At 47.8% G+C, this 22,598-nt stretch overlaps 1 protein-coding gene across 6 annotated transcripts in view; it reads right to left on the minus strand.

Annotated features, from left to right (window-relative positions):
- Positions 1-5,118: 5,118 nt before the first annotated feature.
- GLIS3 (GLIS family zinc finger 3) overlaps positions 5,119-22,598 on the minus strand; it is a 502,487-nt gene continuing 485,007 nt past the window's right edge. For all 6 annotated transcript variants that reach the window (XM_058695817.1, XM_058695819.1, XM_058695818.1 and 3 more), the window contains 2 exons: positions 10,208-10,390; positions 5,119-9,388 (listed from right to left, as the gene is read on the minus strand). In XM_058695817.1, coding sequence (XP_058551800.1) covers positions 9,252-9,388; positions 10,208-10,390 — 320 coding nt within the window. In that variant the 3' untranslated portion in view covers positions 5,119-9,251. The remainder of the gene's footprint in view (positions 9,389-10,207; positions 10,391-22,598) is intronic.

Below are 22,598 nucleotides of genomic sequence, written 5' to 3' on the forward strand. Positions count from 1 at the left end.
TAAATGTGAGATCTGAAATAATGAAACTCTTAGAAGAAAAACATGGGCAGTAATCTCTTTGATGTCAGCCATAGAAACTTTTTCTAGATATCTCTCTTCAGGCAAAGGAAACAAAAGCAAAAACGAACTACTGGGACTCCACCAAAATAAAAAGCTTTTGCGCAGTGAAGAAAACCATCAACAAAACAAAAGACAACCTACTAAATGGGAGAAGATATTCACAAATGATGTATCTGTTAAGAGGGTAATATCCAAAATATATACAAAAAAAAAACAAAAACGTATACAGCTCAACACTGAAAGAGTAAATCATCTGATTAAAAAATGTTCAGAGGACCTAAATAGACATCTTTTCTCCAAAGCAGACATGCAGATGGCCAACAGACACATGCATCACTCATGATCAGGGAAATACAAATAAAAAAAAAATGCAATGAGGCACCACCTCACGCCTGTCAGAATGACTAGAATCAAAAAGACAAGAAATAACAAGTGTTGGTGAGGATGTGGAGAAGAAGGAACCCTTGTGCACTGTCGGTGGGAATGTAAATGGGTGCAGCCACTGTGGAAAACAGTGTGGAGATTCCTCAAAAAATTAAAAATACGATCCGGTAATTCCACCACTGGCTACTTACCTCCCACAAAGAAAAATACTAACTCAAAAAGATATATTTACTGAAGTGTTTCTGATAATAGCCAAGATGTAGAAGTAAGCCAAGTGTCCATCAACAGATGAATGGAAAAAGAAGAGGTGCTATGTATAGACAATGGAATGTTACTCAGGCACAAAAAAGATCTTGCCGTTTGTGACAACATGGATGGATCTACAGGGTATTGTGCTAAGCGAAATACATCATGTAGAAAAAGACAAATACCCACTTTATTTCACTTCTATGTGGAATCAAAAAAAAAAAAACAACAAACGAACGAACAAAAACCAGAAATAGACTCAAAAAGACAGAGAACAGGTTGATGGTCGCGAGAGAGAAGGGGCGGGAGAAAGGGCAAAAAAGGTGAAGGGGAGAGGGCGATCCTGGCTTCCAGTTACTGAATGAGTAAGTCGTGGGGATGAAAGGCACAGCATAGGGAATATAGTCAGTAGCATTGTGATAGCGTTGTATGATGACAGACGTCCTCCACACTTGTGCTGAGCAGCGTACGGACACGTTGAATCACTGTGTTGCACACCTGAAGCTCATGTAACGTTGTGTCAACCGTGCTTCGATTCACAATGTTCTGCAACCATCATCACTACAGAATGTTTTTATCGTGTCAAACAGAAACTCCGTACCCATTGAACGATAAGTCCCCATTCTCCCTTTCCCCAGCCTTTGGTAACCTCTATTCTTTCTGTCTCGATGAACTGGCCTGTTCTGGGTACCTCACACACGTACGGTATTCGTCCTTGTGTGTCTGGCTTGTTTCATCGACCACGATGTTTTCAAGGTCCATCCACGTGGGGGTACGTCAGAACTTCCTTCCTAAGGCTGAATAATATTCCGTTGTGTGTATAGGCCACATCTTGTTCATCCATCCGCTAGTTGATGGGTATTTGTGTTGCTCCTACATTTTGGCTACTGTGAGTAAGGCTCACAGTAGGAACTGTGGTGGGTCAATATCTGTTTTTAGTCTGGTTTCAATTCTTTTGAGTATAAGAGTGGAATTTCTGTATCCGGTGGTAGGTGTATTTTTAAGTTTTTGAGGGCCTACCCAACTGTTTTCCATGAGGCTAAAAGGTACTCCATGGTCCATAGACTTCATCCTCCAGCTCTTTCTTGAAGAGCCGCAATGTGCTTCTTACCAGCAGAGTAAAGGCTCTGACAGGTCCGGAAGTAAAGAAATCTAAGTAACCTACACCCACTGTCCTAACCAATTTGACCTTTCTTTGCAGAACATATCATCCTCTGCTGGTTTGGGAAACAGTTCTCCGAGCTCGGCAGGCGGACATAGTAAGAGCTGGGGCTCAGGGCCAGTGCAGAATCGATCAGAGCCCAGAGGCAGGGTCCCCTCCAACTCTCTAGCTGGCCTATTGGGCCACCCTGGCAAGTTTGCTTCCTTCTCCTGGGGCTCTGCAAGTGATCCATTGTCTGCCTGGCCCACCTTTCCTCTGCTTCTCTGCTTCTCGGAGACGAAGCTGCCCTTTAGGACTAGCTCAGGTACCCACTCTTCTGCTTAGCTCTTACGAAACCGTGTTGCCCTCTTAAAGGACTGCCGCCTCCACTATACCGAGGGTCACATTTAGTTTGCAAAAACCACCACGTGGAGAGCTTATTAAAAACGCAGACGTCTCCATCTCACCCCCAAAATTCCAACTCAGCAGCTCCGGGGTGTGCATTTTTAACAAGCACCCCAGGCAATGTTCTTGGGCAGATGATTCTTGGAATGCCCCTGTTGTTAGCTCCGTGAGGCTAGGAGCCACTTCTGCTTCTGTTTCTTGTATGCAACGAGTGTTGAATGAGCGAAGAAGCGTGTGCATACGTGCATGGATCAAACAGCCTCTGTCTCCTCTTCCGTAAAAGAAGAAGTTGGAAGAGATGTTCTCTAAGCTGTCTCTTCGTTCAACTTCTCTTTATAAAGTTCAGGCTATTTTGGCCCCAAGACACTTTGTCAGAACCATACACAGCACACAAGCCCAAGCACATGGAACCACCCGGGAGACCCGGTGTAGAGGACTCAGTCTGCGCGAATATTTAGCAAATGACCCAGGACTCACCGTAATTGTATTTTTGAAACTGTCGACTTTAGCCTAAACTAGGGATCCAAAGAACGGCAGGTGCTTCTGCCCCTGTGAATTCAGCCTCATTCTCCCTAAGGGCAAGTAGCTGAGAGGCAGCATTGGCAGAGCTGAGAACCCCTTAAGTGTGAGGGCTGGGGGGAGGCACATGGGGAACCAGGGCCCGTGGCGGGGGCTGGGCGCTGAGTGGCCTCCTTGCTGCTTAGAGGGGGCACAGACCATTAGCCCTGGCGGGGCCCCCAAGCCGAAAGAATGCTCCCACCATTTTTCGGTGGAGCCTTTGGACGTAAAACCCCAACTCTCCTCTCCCTGTGGACCCTGGAGGTTTTGAGAAGCTCTAGCTTCTCGTCAGAACTACAGCCTGAGAAAAATGAAGTCTCCTGTTGCTTCTAACCTCTCAGCGTTCCAGAGGAAAAGGTTGGCCAGGACTGCCAACATCCAGCAAATATTTGGTTAGCTTGGAGAGAATGGGTGCTCGTTTTCCAATTCCCACAGACTGGTGTGTGCCCAGTTCCTTTTATTAAAAACTTCAAATCCAGAGATAAAGTCGAATGGCGCTCCAAGCTCCAAGCATTCATCTGTATCCCGGGGAGCAGGACCCAGAATCTAAACAAAGAAAAGCTTAATCAATAGAACTCATGAATTTCCTCCAGGAACAGGACCCCACGTAGTGGAAGGATCAGCAGAGGGTCCTAATTGTGGTTTTCTTTGCGTTGACGTTTATGGGAAATGCTGGAGGACACTCCTTCGGTCGACTAGGGTCAGCAAGCTATGGCCCACGGGACATCCTGCCCACTGCCTTTTTTGTATGTTTTTTGTACAGCCTGTGAATTAAGAATGTTTTTTTAAAAATTTTTTTCATTTTTAAATAGTTGAAATAAATCGAAAGAAGAAAAACATTTCATGACATCTGAAAGTTGTGTGAAATTCAAATTTGTGTCCATAAATACAGTTTTATTAGAACACTGCCACACCCATTCCTTGGCGTGTCGCCTGTGGCTGCTTTCGAGTGATGGGATTGAGGAGTGGACACCGAGCCCATTATCTAAAATACGTACTATCTGGCCATTTCCAGAAAAAGTGTGCGTACCCCTGGGGTTGGGGAAGCAAGACCTGGCTATCAGTAGTATTTGTGCTAAAGGCTATGAAACACATGCGCACAGGTGAAGAATTATATAAAGCAGGCACCTGTTTACCCTAACAAGAGGGTCAGGAAATAAAACACTGCTGGTCAGCACCCCAGGAGTCCTCTGTGTGTCCTTTCTTCCCGATCAAAGTTCATCAGTATCTGGGCCTTTGTGAGAATATCTTCCGCTTTGTTCTTGTATATTTCCACCACCTCAGGCTTGTAAATGAATCATGCGTGTTTTCAAACTCATTATAATAGAACACTATCCCTCTTTTTTGTTGTTGTCTTGCTTCTTTCCATTTAGCGAAGCTCATCTATTCATTTGACTGTTGATGGACAGTTGGGGCATTTCCAGCTCGGGGCTATTGTGAATAGCACTGCTGTGAACATCTTGTATCCGAACCATTGCTGACTTATGCAAGAGTCTCTCCCTCGAGAGGAGTGGGATTGTTGGATCGCGGTTGTGTGTACCTTCAGCTCTACCCATTAATGCCAAACTGTTCCCCAAAGAGACGGGACCAAATCGCGCTCCCACCAGCCGCCTCCTTACTTAAGGAGAACAGAAACTCTCTGAGTCTTGTCAGCCGGCACTATTTGATCTTCAGACCCTGAACCACAGTCCCCTGGAGAGCCAGACAGGGTGCGTGAGAGCCATTATGCCTTCTGCCCTGCACCTCGTGCCTTACAAATGTAGCAAGAAAACGGTCAATTTTCCAAGAGTGACCCTGGAGGGAACATGAACTCTCTTAGGTCTTGGCTATACAGGTCAGCCAGGGTGAGAATGCCCTGACCACCCTCCCCTCTCCCTCCCTAACCGCTCCAACTCCCGTGATGGGCGCTAAGGAAGGAGGCTCATCACAGCCCGGGGGTCAGGTGCTCTCCCAAAGCCTGTGGAGAGGACGGGGGGGGGGGGGGGGGGGGGGGGGGGCGGGAGCAGGGAACGGTAACTGCCCCTTCCTCCTCTGGCAGACGGGAGGACTTCGAAGGTCGGGGCATCAGCTCCCGGGAAGCAGATGCTTTTGTCTTTTCCTGCAGGGTTTCAGGAAGACTGGGCAGCCAAGGCCTAATCCCCGGCGGCCAGCGCGCCGTAACCCCCTCACCTGAGGGAGCAAGCACTTAGCGGCATTTCCGAGGCATATGATGTAGCTTCACAGTGAACGGGCACCAGTAAGCCCCAAGCCCCAGCGCATTTATCCAGTTCGGGAAGTGGATTAATAGAATAGCCAATAAAACATGTATAAAAGCTTTAATTAAATCTGATGAAATAAAACTTCATGTTTTATTTATGGACACTCCCAACATGTAAAGGATTCAGGGACACATTCATTTTTACTGCCATTTCGCCCTCATATCTATAATTAAATCCAGGCTGCAGCTCTGGGCCAAAGCAATGCGGCGTTTTAAAGCCGGCCTTGGACCGGCCCTCCCCCACCCCCATCTGCTTTTAATTATAATTACCATCCCCATAAAGGAAGGAGGCTTATGGCAAAACAAAACAATAAAACAAACAAACAAACAAAATGGTTGTTGCCATTGTGTTTCGAAAGGGCATGCCGAAGGCAGATTTCAGGCAGGTGGGCGTCCTCTCTATTTCCAGTTTTATTCTGTACCAAGTGCACAATCCCTTCATTTTACTTTTGACATAAAAAAAAAAAGGACTTCATGAAACAAGACAAAATAACTTATGATTATACGAAACATAACTGTGACAAATCACAAAACTATACATATTAATAGAAAAAAAGTGTACCTAATTCTTTAAAAGATTTATGACAATAAGCACCAGATGTGTGCCCCTAACGTAAAATCGGCCCCATATCCAGTATGATATATGCAGTTCATTTCTCTACGTGAGTGTATATAACTATGTACAAGAGTCTGTGTGATTTATGGAAAACAGATTTCCACTCTCCCCCCCCCCCCCAAAGTGCTTTATGTCAGCAACATTACACAGGATGTTCTGCTGTCTGTACAAAATAAATCTTTTCTTCTTCTTCTTCTTCTTTTTTTTTTTTTTTTTGCTTTATCCATTGCAAAAAAAAAAAAAAAAGTAACCGCAGAAATTCCACACCACCAACAAAAAGTGCCATTAAAAATGCTGCTATAAAATGACATGGTCAAAACAGACAAGTAAAATAGCAAATGATTGAATTGGACATTTACAGTCACTGTTCCCAATACTTCAAGACAACTGGAAAGTCCAGGTTCTGGGACAGACAGGGGAGGTGAACGTTTACCTCTGCTCTAGTATGCTAATGTGCTTGACAGCTGGTAAGTGAAACACGACAGAACCACACCACCCCTGTTCTATCAGGGGGTCCCCTGAAGGCCTTCTGTCCACTTCGAGTCACCTGTGCAATTTGGGGGAGACATCGTTGAAGGGAGACACCCCACAGGACCGGCAAATACTTTAATAATATTTAACGGCCGATCAGAGGCTAAATTACAACTGACATTTTGAAATGGTCCCTTTAGGGAATTAAGACAATGCAGCAAATGAAATGTCTCTAAGCAGACTGATTTTTTTTTTTTTTTTTAATGTAATAGGATAATTGGCTTTGGGCTGTGTGTATTTCACCAGTTTTTTTCAAAACAGGGGAATGACAATCTCTGCTCAGATGTCGATGAAAATGGTTACAATATCGAGACTAAAAAGGCCAGGCAATGGAAGGGAGTGAGTTTCTCGCAGTTTCTACTTTCACTGCTACAGACATGATGATGAATGCAGATGTGAATCCGGCATGACACTGGAAGGAAGCAAGGGGCAGATTTTAAGGTCAGGGGAGACCCTGGACTCTAAGGACGGCCTGCGCCGTCTATAAGGAACCCGAATGGGTCGTGCCCTGAGGCCCCGACTCCAACCCGCAGCCCCTGGGATACGCTTGATGGGTATGTGAGGGGCAGCTGACCTCGCGGGTTGCACTCGTCTCTGCTTCCCGTGCGCTCCCTCGGCTAACACCAAGGTCCCTTGGCAGGGGGGGAGGGGACTGGCTTCCGTCCCCGCTGAGGGAGGAGGCCCTGAGGTGCTGCTGCTGTCCCCTCCCCCCCACAAGCAGCGGCAGGGCCACCGTGAGGCCGGGCTAACACCAAAGGCAGGCACAGGGGCATGTCCCCCAGGCAAAGAAGACGATGACACCCAGGGGTTTGTGAGGTTCAGCCTCTGGTTTCGCCTTCCTTCCCTCCCTCCCCGTAAATCATGTAAAAGCCGCGAGGCACGGAGGCATCACTGCATTAACCCTGCTTTTTGTCAGCTTCTCCCTCCCTCATCTCACACATGAAGAAAGTTCTGAGTTCCCCACGCAGGCCTCAGCGTTCGAGAATGGCCGCGCTGCCTCCCTAAAGACACCGGATCTCTACCTTCCTTTGCAGAGTGTGACAAAGGACACGCAAGGGATGGCAGTTAGCACGCACGTGTCCTCGTTTAGGCCAAGTGACCTAACCCACAAAGTCTGCAGGGGGGGGGGGGGCGGGGGGAGGCCCGAGGGCTCATCTGGAAGGGAAGCCTTTCGGAAAGCAGCGTAGATCTTTGTCAAGTGGGTAACTCGGCCCTCTCTCGGGCCTGGCCTTTCTCAGATCAGAGCTCAGCGGTCAGCGGACCTCGCCCACCGTAAAAGCAGACCCCACACGCGGCTCTTTAGTCCCCTCTCTCTGTGACGTGTTGGGATCTGGTCTGCGTCAAGCAGCACGTGAGCGACTGCGGAGCCCGACTGGAAGGACCTGTCTGTCTGGATACAAACTGTCCCGGGACACCCAGCTGGTTAACCCTTCTCGAAGACCTTAACGATCCCAGTTGGACAAACCACATTGTTTCATTTGTGTTCAGAACCCATTCTTAAGGACAGAGAAAAGAAACGTTGAAACGCGATAGTTCTGGAACGCCAGAGTTTACCAGGTGTCTCTGCGGTGTGGCTAATTTTTATGGCCTTACGCGCACGGCTTAAGATCTTTTTGAATAGCTTTGTAAACGCATCACAGAAAGTGGCTTCCTATTCGGGTTGGCTATCAAATGACCAAGAGCTCTGTGGAAATTCCAGGCCGTCAGACTAGAGTTACAGGAAAAAAGCGAACATCTGCTGCCCCAGCCTTCCCTCTACCTGCTCCCTGGGAAGACCTTGCCAACGGTGCTCAGGCAGTGGCGGTGGGCGAGCGGGAACAGAGAAGAAGGTGACAAGAGCAAGGAGGGAGAGGAGAGTACGGGGGAGGGACAGACGGGTGAGTGGACATCCTAACGGAGGCGAGCAGAGGCTGTGCAAAATAACGACATCAGGCACCTCTCGTGTGGTTTTTTGAGAGAGCCCAGGATCTCAACTCGGCGTGTCCTGGTTCCACATCTTCTAGCAAGACCTGGGCGCGGCATTCCCTGAGCGGAGGCGAAGGGTCAACGAGTCAAGTGATCTTTTCCACTGAACAAGGTCTTCGAGGTGGAGTTGCCTCACGCAGTCAGCCCATCAGGGTTTCTGCTACGGCACTGGGAAGGGGTCGGGCTCACCCACTTCCCGCCGGTGCCTTTCGCTCAATGCAAAACTACAACTCTGGGGGGGCTCCCAGGCGCTGCGAGGTGGGACCAGGAGGGGCCACGGGCTGTGGCAAAAATGGATGCAGCTGGGGTGATTAAGATAACTATTTCCGTCCAAAGAACAGACCTCTAAATATTTTTCTTCCTTTAAAAGTAGATGTAAATAACAAGTCTTTAGCATAAAAGAACTAAGATAAGTTGCTGGAATATAAAACAGGTTGTAGTGCCTTTTAAGGGACTGTGCTTGATAGAATCTCATTTTGCTTCTGGAGAAATACTGAAAAGCGACTGGTTAGCACGGGGACAGGAAGAGCAGGAGGCACCAGCTCGCTGGGGTGCCAGGCCGGTGCAGTGCCAGGATGCGGGGTGGGGAGGGGGCTCCTCCGCGGGCTGAGCCTAAGCGGTGCTTTGGATGCAGATTTCCCTCATCAGGTCCTGCCGGAGCCAGTGGGGAGGATGCGTATGGGGCGAGGCAGTTCTCTGTGCTTCTGGCAACTTGGGTTTTCCTTCCCTACTTGGAGTTCTGTGCGAGGGTGGTCCCCGAACTACACTTTGACGTGTGCGTCATTTCACTGGTGTCCTTTGAGAGTGCACAGCTGGAAGGAACAGGTGTCCGGTAGAGTGACTCTAAATTCCCTTTGAAGAGACAGTCCTGTGGGCCACCAGCAAATCCAGAAACAGCAGCAACCACACGCAGCCCTGGGAAGGCCGGCCCTGACCAGTCCCGCCTTCCAAAGACACGCCTGGGACTTTGCAGGTTCCACGGAAGCGGCTGGCATCCTCTTCGTGCAGTCAGTGAGGGTGTGAGAGTACAAGGTGGCGAGCGACGAAAAGGTTCCGGATGCCAGTGGTAGTGGAGGCCAGGGGAGCTTTTAGCCTTCGGTATAGACAGAGGAGAGCTGGCTAGGACAGCGGTCCACAGCGCTGATCTGCAAGAACGTGGCGTCTTCAGGCCCGCCACGCACAGAGTCCCCGAAGAGGCCGGGGGACCCCGACGGCAAATCATACACTGGAAGAGAAGGAGAAAGAAGTCAACGGTCCCGCCTGTCTATACCCACTGTGTGTGCCCTACTGCCAGTGCTGAGTGGGGGCCCAGGGTTAGGACCTTCAACGGCTCTCTGTCCCCGGGGCCCTCAGTGGGGAAGGAGGCTGACGGACTTGCAGGCCTACAGTCAAGGTAAGTCTTGGCAGAAAATACGGGCTGAGTGCAGATAAAAGTCAAGTGTTCAAGGGAAGGGTGAGGGTGGCCTGAGAAAGGAGATGACTGCAGTTGAGCCATAAAGAAAGATGGGATTCTCACAGATGGAGAGGGAAAGAAAGAACATTCTAGAAGGAGGAAACAGAGCACAGAGATGGAGAGCGAGGGGCTGTGGGGCCACGTGCACGAGCAGCGCACGTGGCGAGACAGGTGTGAGGTGAGGCCTGGAGCGTCTGACCAGGTCTACCTCGGGGGGGCTTTGACTGCCTCGCCAAGGAGAAGACTCTATTCTTTAGGCAACTGGAGGCTAAGGTATTCAAGGAGGAAAGGGGCTTATTCTGTCCTTCATTTTTGGAAGGCAATGCTCACAGTGGTGCAGAGGGAGGAATGATAAAGGTAGAGTTGACGCAGGGAACACGCTGGAAGGCTACAGCTGTTGTCACAGCCCGGGAGGGACACTGTGGCCCCTGAACCAGGGTGGTGGAGGTGGGGCCGGAGAGGAGCGTGAAGGTGCGAGATACGACAGGGGCGGATTCAACGGGATTTGCTGCGGTCACGTGCGGGGTCAAGTCTAGTCCCGGTCTCACCTGCTAGTCTGCCGGGGTTTCTAAGTGACAGTCATCAACATACCTGCAATGCCCGAGTGAGCCGAGAAGGCCCTGTGGAACATGTCAAAGCCAGCCTGCCCCATGGGCGTGGGGGCCAGGCAGTCCTCGAAGGAAGGCACCACACTGCACGAGCTGCTGGGCAGCATGGCTCTCTGGGGGTCCGGGTACTGTGGGGGGCAGAAGGTCTGGAGCTGCCCATAAAATCCTGAAATACAAACATGGCAGTGATCTACCACAGAAGGCCGTTCCAAACACCGCCCCGGCACAGCCAGACCCTTGCTCAGCCTGGCTTCATGCGACAAAATGCCTTTAACTCTTAAGCCCACCTGTAAAATCTTGTAAGCGAGCCTCCGAAATGCACTATTTCCGCAGAAGTTCTTCTACCTTCAGGGGCCAACAAAGCTTGTTGGCTTCTGACATTTTTACCTCCTGCTCCAGGACTGGAAGCTGAAGGAAGGGCTCCTTACCTTCCCCAGACGCTCTACAGAGTCCTGGAGACCGCGAACCTGACCTTCAGAGAACGTGCCTACCCAGACCCTCCCACCACATTTGGGTACATCGTCATCACCTCCTTTACCTTACATTCTGTTCTGCTTTTCACATTTAGTAAAGCCTGAAGCATGCTCTTAACAAGGCCCACTTACAAAGAAAAAAAGCAAGATCGATCTGTCCATCCATCTGTCCTTCTAACGGATATGTTCAAACTCCTTTATAACTTTTTCACTATGTTGAATAGGTATGGGGTACCCATAAGATGGAATGTGCTAGAATATATTACTGCTGTTGATCTTTGCAGTTAATGGGAAAACTGGAAGTGAAGACACAATGTAATGAAGAAATAGGACGAAAGGTTTCTTAATATTTGAACATAATCATCGACATTCTACTGATCTTGTTTCACTGATGTCTTTCAATTTTTCTTTTCTCGTGTAATGGAGTTTTCCTTGGGGGGTCTGTGGTCCTTTCCCATGATCCTCTACACCTTCCAAGATATCTTACCTTTCCTGCCTTCCTTCTTGCCTCGTGATACACTTAAGTCAATGGATTGTTTTCCCAGAGCATAAGAAGCCTTTAAAAATCTAATAATGAAATCTTCATTTGATGCTTTATTGAAGGGAAGGTTGTAGTTCTTTGTGTCTGTTCCCTCAACTGCGAATTGTGTCGGTTTCACTGGCTATAGGGAAGATTAAGGGATAGGAAGACCATATATAGCATTTTAGAAACATCAACTATTCTTAACATCACTACTGTGTTTCGGGTAGGAAAAAAACACGAGAGACTCGTAGAGAAAGTGACCCAGGGCTCATATGAAATGATGGAGAACTCGGGACTAATTCATTGGGCTTTGGGTCCCCAGTCCTGTGTGCCTTTCTCCACCAGAACTCCCCCTTCTCACTGATCAATAGGTAGGGGAGGTGTTACTGGGTTCTTTCCAGCTCTCTTTAAGCACAACCAGGGCACATGGCCACATCCAGTCTACTACACTCTGAACCCTTCTCACTTCTGTTTCGTATTCTCAAGGTGCCTGTGTAAATGCTCCCATCACCTTCAGCCAGGAGGCCTGTTCTGTGGTTGCTGGGGACGTCACCAAAGAAAAGTGTGCCTAACTGCTCAAAAAGACACAGGCTGGCCCTCCAGGAGCTTATGATCCAAGACGGAGGGACCAATGCAAATTTAGGCATGGAGCACACTCACAGTAGAAAAGGAAATAATAACCCTTTACAAGCAGACAGTAGTATATTTTGTATAGGATCCAGAGAAAAATGCACACAAGGTTTTGGGGGAAGGTTAAATGCATACATAACAGTAGAGACTGGGAAAATACCCGGGGAAATATCACGTTCAGGCAAGAGAAGAAAGAATGGGAAACCACTGGCCTTTCTCTGTTTCACCCCCAAAGGCTTCTGTCTAATCTTGACAGACACATGGGCAAAGGACCCAACCAGACTACTCAAAGATTCCTATAATTGATCAACCAATATGGACAAACTCAATCCTCTAGTCAACAAAGAAATAAAATCAAGACAATATTCTACCTATCACATTAGCGAGGATTTCTAGATATCATTCTCGGTGCTGGTGTGAGAATGACAATCACTTCTGTCCAGCGCTGTGGACACCGGGAATGTACAAGCCTCTTGGAAAACCACTGGACAACCTGGGTGTAGATCCCTAGAAGTGTTCACATACATACACCTGGACTTGAGGATTTTACTTCTGAGTACGTATTCTAAAACTCTTTTCCAAAGTACAGAAGGGGGCGCCTGGGTGGCTCAGTCCTTAAGTGTCTGTCACTTGACTGTGTTCAGGTCATGATCTCACAGTTGGTGGGTTCGAGCCCCACGTCCACTGTATGCTGATGGTGTGGAGCCTGCTTAGGATTTTCTCTCTCCCTGCCCCCCCCCCACTCCCATTTGCTCTCGCACTCTTTCTCTCTCTCTCTCTCTCTCTCTCAAATAAACTTAAAAAAAAAAAAAGAAACAAAGAACAGAGGAAATCCTGCACAGAGACAGTCATTGCAGTCCTAGGTGTCAGAACAGAAAACCCAAGAGCCAAACGGGCCGTCATAAGGGGATGATTAAGCAAAGAGTGATATGCTTATACGATGGAAACATTAAGTAGGCATTAAAACAATATTTACAGGGGGTTTTTAATAACATGGAAAGACCATCATATAAGGTTCAGAAGAAAACAAAAGCAAGATATGAAGGGGAATATGGAGACTAGGTGCAGTCACGTGGGAGCCTATGCAGAGCACAGACATCAAAGCAACATTTCTATAGTTGTCGTTGGGCTGGTTTTTTCGGGCTTTATATTTTTCTTTTCTTTTTTTTTTTTTAAGTATAATTTATTGTCCAGTTAGCTAACATGCGGTATATACAGTGTGGGCTTTATATTTTTCTGAACTTTAATAGCGGTGAAGGGCAAGTATGCTGGAACCAGACTTCCTGGGTTCAAGTCCCTGTGTAACCACTTACCAACTGTGTAATCTTAGTGAATTACTTAGCCTCCCACTGTCTGTTTTCTGATCTGTAAAGTGGGGTTAGAAGTAGTACCTACACCTCACTGAGTTATGATGAACATTAGAGAAGTTAATATTTACATATTATAGAATATAATTCGATAATTACGTAATTGATATTTGTATATTTTAGTTTACATAGTATATGATGCGTTTGTTAAAATAAGTAAAATTCAAAAGTGAAATTTTGTAACAACCGAGTTCTCAAAAAAAAACACAACCTAATTATTAAAAGAAATAAAATTTTCAGAAAGGCAACAAGTAAGTCCTTCAACAATAACCAAACGGAAAGAGCAGCAGGCATGTGGCACACACCCACTTCCCTGGTAAAATCCTCTGGAACATTCTTGGCCCTGTGGGGACCTGAGCTGTGCACATCTTGCCCATGTTGGTTCCCAGGTCTTGCACTGACACACGTCCTGATTTCCTCGCTCACCCCTGGCACAAGCTCAAAACAGCAACATGTCTGAGTGATCTGAAGGAAACTTGAACGAGCAGCTTCATGGTTTGGGAGGTTCCTTGGACTGATCTTGACTTTGGGTATCTGGTGGCCAGTCATCTATATTAGGATGAAAACAGGGCTGTGGACCACACTGTTGGTTTATTAGAGTGTAACGTCTCCTCACTGAGAAGAATAGACACTATCTGCTATTTATATCACTAGGCTGGCTCTGCCCACATTTGTCACCCATAAATTCCCTGACAGCGTTCCTCAGTGTACTGTTACCCTTCCAAGAGGAGAAGACATTTCTCACTAAGCTCCCTCAACTCCCCAGATAGGGACATTAATCATTCAGGTATGTCAGGAACAGTGATGCAGACCTTCACTGACCTTTCGTGAAAACCAGTTCTCTCTCTTCCCTATCTTCTCTCATGCTTCTAAGAGAGCAGAAATGTTACCTGGCTTCAGCCTACCTCTGAGTATTGTGATGTGTGAGTGTAAAAGGTACGTCGTGTGGTGAAACACACCCGGTGAGGTTAACTCGTAAACCCAACATCCTGGGCTCCATCCCCCAGGCTCCCCCGTCGGCCTGGATCAGAGTGAGAAGGCAGAGTGGACTGTAATTCCTGCCTGTGGCTGTCTTGGCTGACACAAGAACAGCGGGAACCAGAAAATGGCCCCACAAGCATGTCTGATCACTCTCACAGCCAACCCGGGAGAAGAAAATCCTCTTTATTAAATCCGTCTCTCCAAGAAGCCAGTCACTAGAGATGCCAAATCCACTGGTGTGGATGGCTGTGGTCAGTCAAATCAAAGAGCTTTAACATATCCTCTTTCCAGGGCTGTTTTCACAAAATGAACGAAATTTTAAAAAATTCCATTAGGGTCTTGCCACACACATGAACCCTAAGGAAGCCTAACTCGTTTTCTGATGAATGGCTCCTGTATTCCAGCTGTTGGACTTCGTGTAGTGAATTTGGATGGAATGCTACCTCTCAGACCAAAAGCAAAATGAGGCAAGATGTTAACACATTTCGTGGGCCTAAGACAAGAGTGATGGCAAGGTCAGCCAATCTGTCAGTCAGTCAATCAGTCAATGACTATCAGCGGGCGCTGGCCAAGGTGCTATCGGAGAGACCAAAGAAACAGAAGATAATACCTGGCCCTTGAGGATTGATAATGCCCTCAGAGCGAGAGTGCACACACAGTTATAACAGCGTAGGAACAGACACGTACATTCGGGTTGGCAATAAATGTTAGCTGTCACCTTTAGTTATAAAATCGCCTCTCCCCCGTTTTACAAGTTACTTTGCTTCTAAAAATGGAGGAGGTGGCAGGCAGGGAGGAATCTGCAGATAAACTGGATCTACCCAAGTTGCAGCTCCTGAAGGTCAAGGAGAATCATTCCTCCTCTTGTCAACTTTGGGGAAGTGTTTTCCCCTCCAAAAACACACCTGGGGGCGCCTGGCTGTCTCAGTTAGTTAAGCGTTCGGCTTCAGTTCCGGTCATGATCTCCTGGTTTGTGAATTCGAGCCCCGCGTCAGACTCTCTGCTGTGAGTGTAGAGCCCATTTCAGATCCTCTGTCCCCCACTCTCTCTGCCTCTCCCCCACTCACTCTCTCTCTTTCAAAAGTAAACGTTAAAAAAATAAAAACATACCTTTTTTTCTAATTATAATTTGTATCTCTAAATTCTCCTGAAATCAGTATTACTCTATGTTAACTAACTAGAACTTAAATAAAAACTTGAAACAAAAATTATTTGAAATTAATTTTACCAACTAGAAAATGTAGAACAGTATAAACAAAGAAAGGAAAAACTTTATTTCCACATTCAGATATGGCCAGATATATATATATATACACAAAGCTGGCATGTTATATATATTGCTTTGTTTTCTTTTCTCTCCTAATATTCTCTATGGGCTGCACGCATCACTAAACTTCTTTTTGTTTTTAATGTTTCTTTCTTTATTTAGAGAGCACGAGCGGGGGAGGAGCAGAGAAAAAGAAAGACAGAATTCCAAACAGGCTCCACACTGTCAGTGCTGAGCCCAACACGGGGCTTGAACCCACAAACCGTGAGATCCTGACCTGAGCTGAAATCAAGAGTCGGACGCTCAACAGACTGAGCCACCCAGGCGCCCCTCACTAAACTTCATTCTTAAAAAAACTACCTCTTCGGTTTGTCACATGGGGGTCACTGAGGCCTCTGTGATGACAGGTTTGATCAGGAGTTCACAGTCACTGTTGCTGCTAAGGGACAAATCAGCCCCATGAAGCTGGGTGTCGGTTTCCTTCCCAAAGTGGAAGGGGTGGGGCGGGTGGGGGGAGCCAGAGGCGAGAGGAATTGCATGGCTACATATGATCACAGAAGGGTGTTCTCTAGGGCCGTCTTTCTTCGATGACGGAAACGATCTCTTTCTACCTGTATCTCGCTGTCCAGCTAACCGAGAGCTTGAGATGGGCTAGTGCTACAGAAGAACTGGCCCTTTACTTTTATTTAATTTTAATTAGTTGAAATTTAGACAGCCATCTGCCCTTCCCAGGGTTAGCCCATTTTGTTTCAGAAAGGTTTCCAGTGATGGGGTGCCTGGGTGGCTTCGTCGGTTAAGGGTCGACTCCTGATTTCAGAGCGGGTCATGATCTCACGGGTTTGTGACTTCGAGCCCCACATCGGGCTCTGCGCTGACAGTATGGAGCCTGCTTGGGATGCTCTCTCTCCCTCTGTCTGTGCCCCTCCTCTGCTCGTGTTCTTGCTCTCTCTATCTCTCTCAAAATAAATAGACTTTAAAAGAAAAGAAAAGAAAAAAAAAGAAAAAAGCAATGTTTCTGGTTAAATTCCTGAAGGAAAAACACATGACCCACCACCCAGGGTTTAAATAAAAGCCAGACAAGGCTTCTTAGACTCATGGCCTTCAAGATAGGAAATATATTAGACTCTTTACTGCATTTATCTTTTCCTTGAAGATTTACCACTCCAATCTTTGTGGAGGAGACCAATATATAAATAAGTAAGTAAACGATGGTCAGCCAACTTGCAGCCCTCAAGAGGGCGGATGAGCACTGTTCGAAGCTACACCTCCAGGGCATTTCAGCTCTCCTGAAGGTGCGAGCCACATTCCCCTTCGGAAGTAGAAGGAAGAGGAAACATGTCGCCCACTTGCTTTTGTGCAGACTGTGGACATAGCTGGCCGTGCCCACTGGGAGCAGCAACAGGCACTGGCCGGTCCCCAACATCCCATCTGCATGATGGTGGAGTAAAGCTTGACACAGAGGCTCTACCCAACCGTTCACCCCCATGGAAGGGGAGGGAAACCATCAGCCCACACCTCGTCAAGCCTCTGTGTCGGGAGCTGTGTACCCAGTGGGTTTGTTTATGTGGCAGATGGCTTTGCAAAGCCCAATTCTTGTTTTCCTCGAAGGTGAGGGTGGGAAGCACCACCAAACTCTGGGCACCAGGGAAAATGCTGGGTGCACGGTGTTCAGAATCAAGACCGACCCCTCCCTGTGGCAAGCTGTGCCCTGACCATGATGACAGCTTACAGGGGCAGGCAGCCCACAGGGGCAGTCCTACACGGGCAACAGCAAGGTCCCTGAGAACTACTTCTCCAACCAGGTGTGGCCTGAGCAGGCTCAGAAGCATCCTTTGTGAGGCCCCTTGGAAATAATGCTGATGGCCATCCCCTCCGTGTGACCTGAGGACATCGTTTCAGGGGTCAGGACAAGCCCTGCTGTGGCCAGCCACGGCCAGGCTTCTGGGGCCGGCTGTGTCTTGACCTTCCAGAAGGAACACGGATTACTGTGTGTGTCTGCCCCTGTCGTGGTATTTCTGTAAAGGGGTTCACGGTATCTAGTTGATAAGGTAAGAGCAAAAAATCGAGAGGACTGGAAGAGAGGACCCATGTCACACAGTTATCGGCACTCCGCAGAAGCCACTTTTTCCTTTTCTTCCACCAACACAAGCATTTCCAGTTTTCTGCTTTTATTTCACTCAACAACTATTCACTAAGCACCTGAGTGCTGGATACATGATGCTGGCTAAAACACCCTGCGTGCCGTCTTGGAGATTATGTTTTAGGGAGAAAGGAAGAGAAACATATAAATGAGAAACCACGTGATATAGTTTCAGACTATGTATGACGACAACAAAAAGGGCATTTTCTTTAAGGGATGTATCCTCTTTTCTCCAGTATGCGTGCAGGGTGAGAAGCAGAAAAGGCAGCAGAGGAGGCAGAAGTTTGGATGTTCTCACAACTTTCAAAAGGGTTTGGAACAGCGGTGCCCTCCGTCTGGCCCTGGCTCGTGATGGCAGGTCCCATGAGGAGCCCATCCCGCAGCTCTGCTGGGGACCAGCCCCGGGGACTCTTTCTCCTCCAGTGGCTCTGACTGATTCGTGCCTGGGAGGAGGGTAGGGGGGTATCGGAGGCACAGGCAGGGCTGGTGGCACCTCAGCCCTTTGGTGGCACAGTTTGTTTGGTAGCCAAGTGGAAGGAAAGCTATGTATTTATGAGCTTTATGGCTCTAATTATTTTTCTGCAGAGACTATAATTTTGTGGGTTACTTTAGGAAATGTGGAGGGTTTTTTTTTTCTTCTGTCTCGGTTCTAGAATTGCTGCATGATCAGGGGCATGGATGAAACCTAGGCCATGAAAGAGACAGCCCAAACCAGCAGGGACAGGGACAGAGAAGACACGTGACCCTACTCCCTTCGGCTCCCCTAACTGATTTCTCTTTCTCCAACTCTCTTAGGGCTCTTCGTGCATTTCCTTCTACTCTCTCAGGAGCCTGGAGCTGCCCCCTTTGAATACCTTCTATGACCCATAACACAAGCCAACCAGAAGAAGAGGGGGAAGCCTCTGCTAATGCTCCTGGAAGGCGACAAGCATGTGATCTTTGACATCTCGGTTCGTTAGTCTGACTTTATTGATTTTGCTTATTTTTTGACATTTTTATTTATTTATTTTGAGAGAGGGAGAGGGAGCACAAGCAGGGAAGGGGTAGAGAGGGAGGGAGAGGGAGAGAGAATCCCAAGCAGGGTCCACACTGTCAGCACGGAGCCCAACGCGGGGCTCAAACCCACGAACTGTAGGATCGTGACCTGAGCTGAAATCAAGTCGGACACTCAACCGACTAAGCCACACAGGCGCCCTATTCGTCTGATTTTATACGCTGCAACCTTACTGAAAGAAGGGTCCAGGGAATCACACGCTTATGACTCACAGGGCACCTTGGCAGAATACTTGTAGGATTCCTTGTCACGTAGACAGCTGATACTCCTGTCTGGTAAGCAAGGAGGGGATTCGAACAAATGTTCCCACTGCAGAGACAAACGGACGGACGCAGAGGAGTTGTTGCGTTCCCTGCGTTTACAATCAGGACTTTGCTTATACGATGCCACGCAAAGGAGAGAAAAGTGGCAAATTCATGCAACCAGTTTAATATTTCCCAACATCCAGGTATTTGAAATTATTCAAGGATCCAGCCTTTATCTTAAAAGCAAATGGACAGCAGCAGTAACACGGCCACCATATTAGTTCCTACTAAGTTCAGAGCTTTCTCATTTACAGTTCCCTTGCTTTGGCATTTTTTGCAGAACCCTCTGGTTAGTGATACACCAACCAGTCAGGGAATTCTGTCAGAAGGAAGGAGACGGACTGATATTTATTTGCTCCAAGTCAACCACCGTCCTATGGGCTTCGTATAGAAAATCTTCAACCTGTCAATAACTTTGGCGTTAACGGCATGGTCCCCAAGGTTGAGCCAAAGAAGCAGAGAAGTTAAAATAATTTGCCAAGATCCTCAGAGCTACCAAGGTACAACACGAAGACTCAAACCCTGGTCTGTTTGTTGACACGGTTCATCCAGACCACCAGGACTTGAGCTCATGGGCCAAATGAGTTTAAACAGAATCTTGCCACGTTTGTGGATGTACCTTATTGCCAGATCAGAGGCAACTTATTCACACTGGACCAACACTTCCTAACATACACTTTCAATAGGGAGAAAAGCATTGGATAAATTAATAAAAATCAATAAACATCACCTAACCACCAAAAAAACTCTAAAAACCCTCAAAAGTAAAAACAGAAACAGTTTAGAAATTTCTTCTGGCCAATTTTCTGATTTAGTCACTATTTTATTTCTATCCATTGCACGGACAACTTGGATCTGGGTTTGAATCCTGGATGGCCCGCTAACCAGCTGTGTTCATTTATCCATTTTGGATACCTTATTTTCCTGCTTGGGCCTCATTTTCTTTTAAAATAATACCTACTTTATGGGGTTGTGGAAAGCATTATATACGAGAGTGTGTATAAAAGCATCTATCGCCTTCCCTGGCGTGCAGAAGGCCCTTCGTAAACAGAAGCAATTATTATTACCATGAAATAAGATCAGAAGTATTTCTAGGTTCTGTAGAATGCACAAACAATTCTTCAGCAGTTTTTCTCTCCTAACCCTTAAGTATAAAATGACACTGCTCTTCAAAGCAGAATCTCCACAATTTGGTTGTCACTTTTGGGCTCCTGGTCGTGGCCATCAACGTCACTCAGGTCTTCATGTAGCTAGAACTCTGCTAAGTCTCTTCCCTGGATGCGGTGGAGAAAATGACTCTTCATTTTAATACAGAGTCTATAAATGGGGAAGCTTTAGGAGCGGCTCACAGACTGTGTGAGCAAGACAGATTTTTCTTCGGGCTGAGAACTGAACCAGCTTGCAAAGCACTTGAGCTATTTACAACTGACATTTAAGCAGCTACTGTACCAGGAAAGAGGAAAATAATGGAAATAATAACCCTTAAAATTCCCATCGGACACATTCGTGTTGTAGGAACCCTGGGGCTGTGGCTTAAATATTGACCACCAGAGCAAATGCCTGGTCCCCTTGCCCTGGGTCAGGTGGGGTGCAGAGCTGAGAGCTTCTACTTAGAAAAGTCCAACTGGATCCAAGAAGGGGCGCCAATGTCATCTGCACCCTCTGCGGCCGGCCGACATGCCACAGTGAGATGCGCTCGGAACATTCTGAGTGCTTTCCTGTGCTCGCACCCCGCACAGCAACTCAAGGTGTTTGACGTTCTTGCCCACGGAGTCGGGTTCGGGGCCAGGGTGGGGAAAGAGGGAGAGGGTCTGCTGGAGACGTCCACAAAGGGCCAAACAAGGGGCTGGGAGTGGGCAGAGCCTGTTGCTGACCGGGGCACCAGGGAAACGGGACACGGCAGGGTGGGAGGGAGGGAATGCTCCGGTTCAGAGACGCCATCCATTTTCATTTAAAATATCCTCAACCCCCCCAAAACCCTAACGCGTGGTGGCCTCTGGCTTCCAAATTCTCAAAGTGATAAGCTGCCAAAGTAAACTAATTGCAATGTGTCTCTGTAATTGCCATGTGTGGGTAGCTACAGCGACAGTAAAATGGTTCAGTGAATTCTGACGGTGATAATGAAACATTTGGAGATGACATAAAATGAAGGCTCTCAAAACCAGAAGACCCAGAGAGTCCAAAATGGATTTGAAAGCCTGGCTTTGTGGCCTGGAGGAAACCATAACCCCTCTGAGCCTATGAGTCCCTGTTTCTAAAAGGGGGGTAACAGTCCTCATGTGGCAGCATCATCATCCCCACAGAAGGAAGGGGAAGAAGCAGCGGGAACAAACGGATGGGGTGCAGGGCCCAGGTGCCCATGAGTTGCCGCTACACCCAACACCTGCCTGTGACTCAAAAAGCCTGGATCCGTGTGAGGCCCCGGAACGGAGGGTTCAGGATCTGGACACTGCGTCTGGTGGTCATGTGACGTGAACACCTTGGCCACTGCTTAGGGTTGAGGAGAATGAGCTGGGAGTTTCTGTATGAGTGGGGGGCACCCTGTTGCTGGTGTATGTCCCCCAACTGAGGGGCTGTAAGGATCACGCGAAACGGTAAGCGTGACAGTATTGGGCAAACGGCAAAACCCACTGAGAATCCTAGCCCCTCTTGTCCCAACAGCCTGGTGCCACTTACCCTCCTACATTCTCTGAGTACAAAGGTGTATCTGTCCTGGTCGAGGAGAGCTCTGCCCCATAACGCTCACAAGCAACTGACTCGGGGGTACTCAGGTCGAAAGCAGAACAAGGAAAGAATGGCAAAGAATGAAGATTTAATCCCCTGTGCCTTTGTCCTTCCAAGCTAGCTCTGTTGTAAGAAAGGTCTGGCAGAGAAGAGGATTCCAGACACAGGTAAAGTGCTGCAGCCCCCGCTGGGGTCCGTGCGAGCCACCCTGGCTCTTGGCAGGTTTTGGATTGTGCTACATTTACAGGACTTCCCCGGGAAGTAGAGGAAGAAGAAAGCTGGCAAGTATTGACTTTCTCCGCCACTGGCCAATTGCTTCCTCTGGATGACCTCTGACTGGGGAAGCACGGCAAGGGAGCACTGATCCTATGGGTGGGGTCTAGGCCAGTGACTCTTAAAATGGGTACCATGGCATCAGCTCTAGCTCGGCTCTGGGCAGACCTAGTGAATCAGCATGCCTGGGTGAACCACCTGGAAATCTTCATGTCTAACAAGGTATCTCTTACACTAAAGACTAAGAGGTACTAAGAACACCTTTAGATGACTTTTAACCTTCTGAAAGTTTTCCAAATGAAATACACCAATAGGAAAACACAGAACAGCTCGGATTTCATTTGCAATGGAGGAAGAGAGGATTTCTGACGGACATCTCCTTTCCTGGGCTGGTCCCCTGCCCTTTCTGCTGGACTCTGAGAACTCTTGGGGATAAAGTCACGATGCCTGCCCTTAAGTGACTTTGGATTATACTCTGAGCAGATATGGATCAAGATGGCCTCCCTCCCCACCCCCGGGGCCCTTTTTGCATATTTAAGTTCTTGGTCAAGGTGAAATCATGGGACCTCATCTGAGTGACTCAGAAGTCTTGGTCTTACTGTGGGCTTCATACTTATCTTGTGACACAAACTTCTGT

Source organism: Neofelis nebulosa, chromosome 12 (assembly GCF_028018385.1).
Source record: "Neofelis nebulosa isolate mNeoNeb1 chromosome 12, mNeoNeb1.pri, whole genome shotgun sequence".
Taxonomy (NCBI): domain Eukaryota; kingdom Metazoa; phylum Chordata; class Mammalia; order Carnivora; family Felidae; genus Neofelis; species Neofelis nebulosa.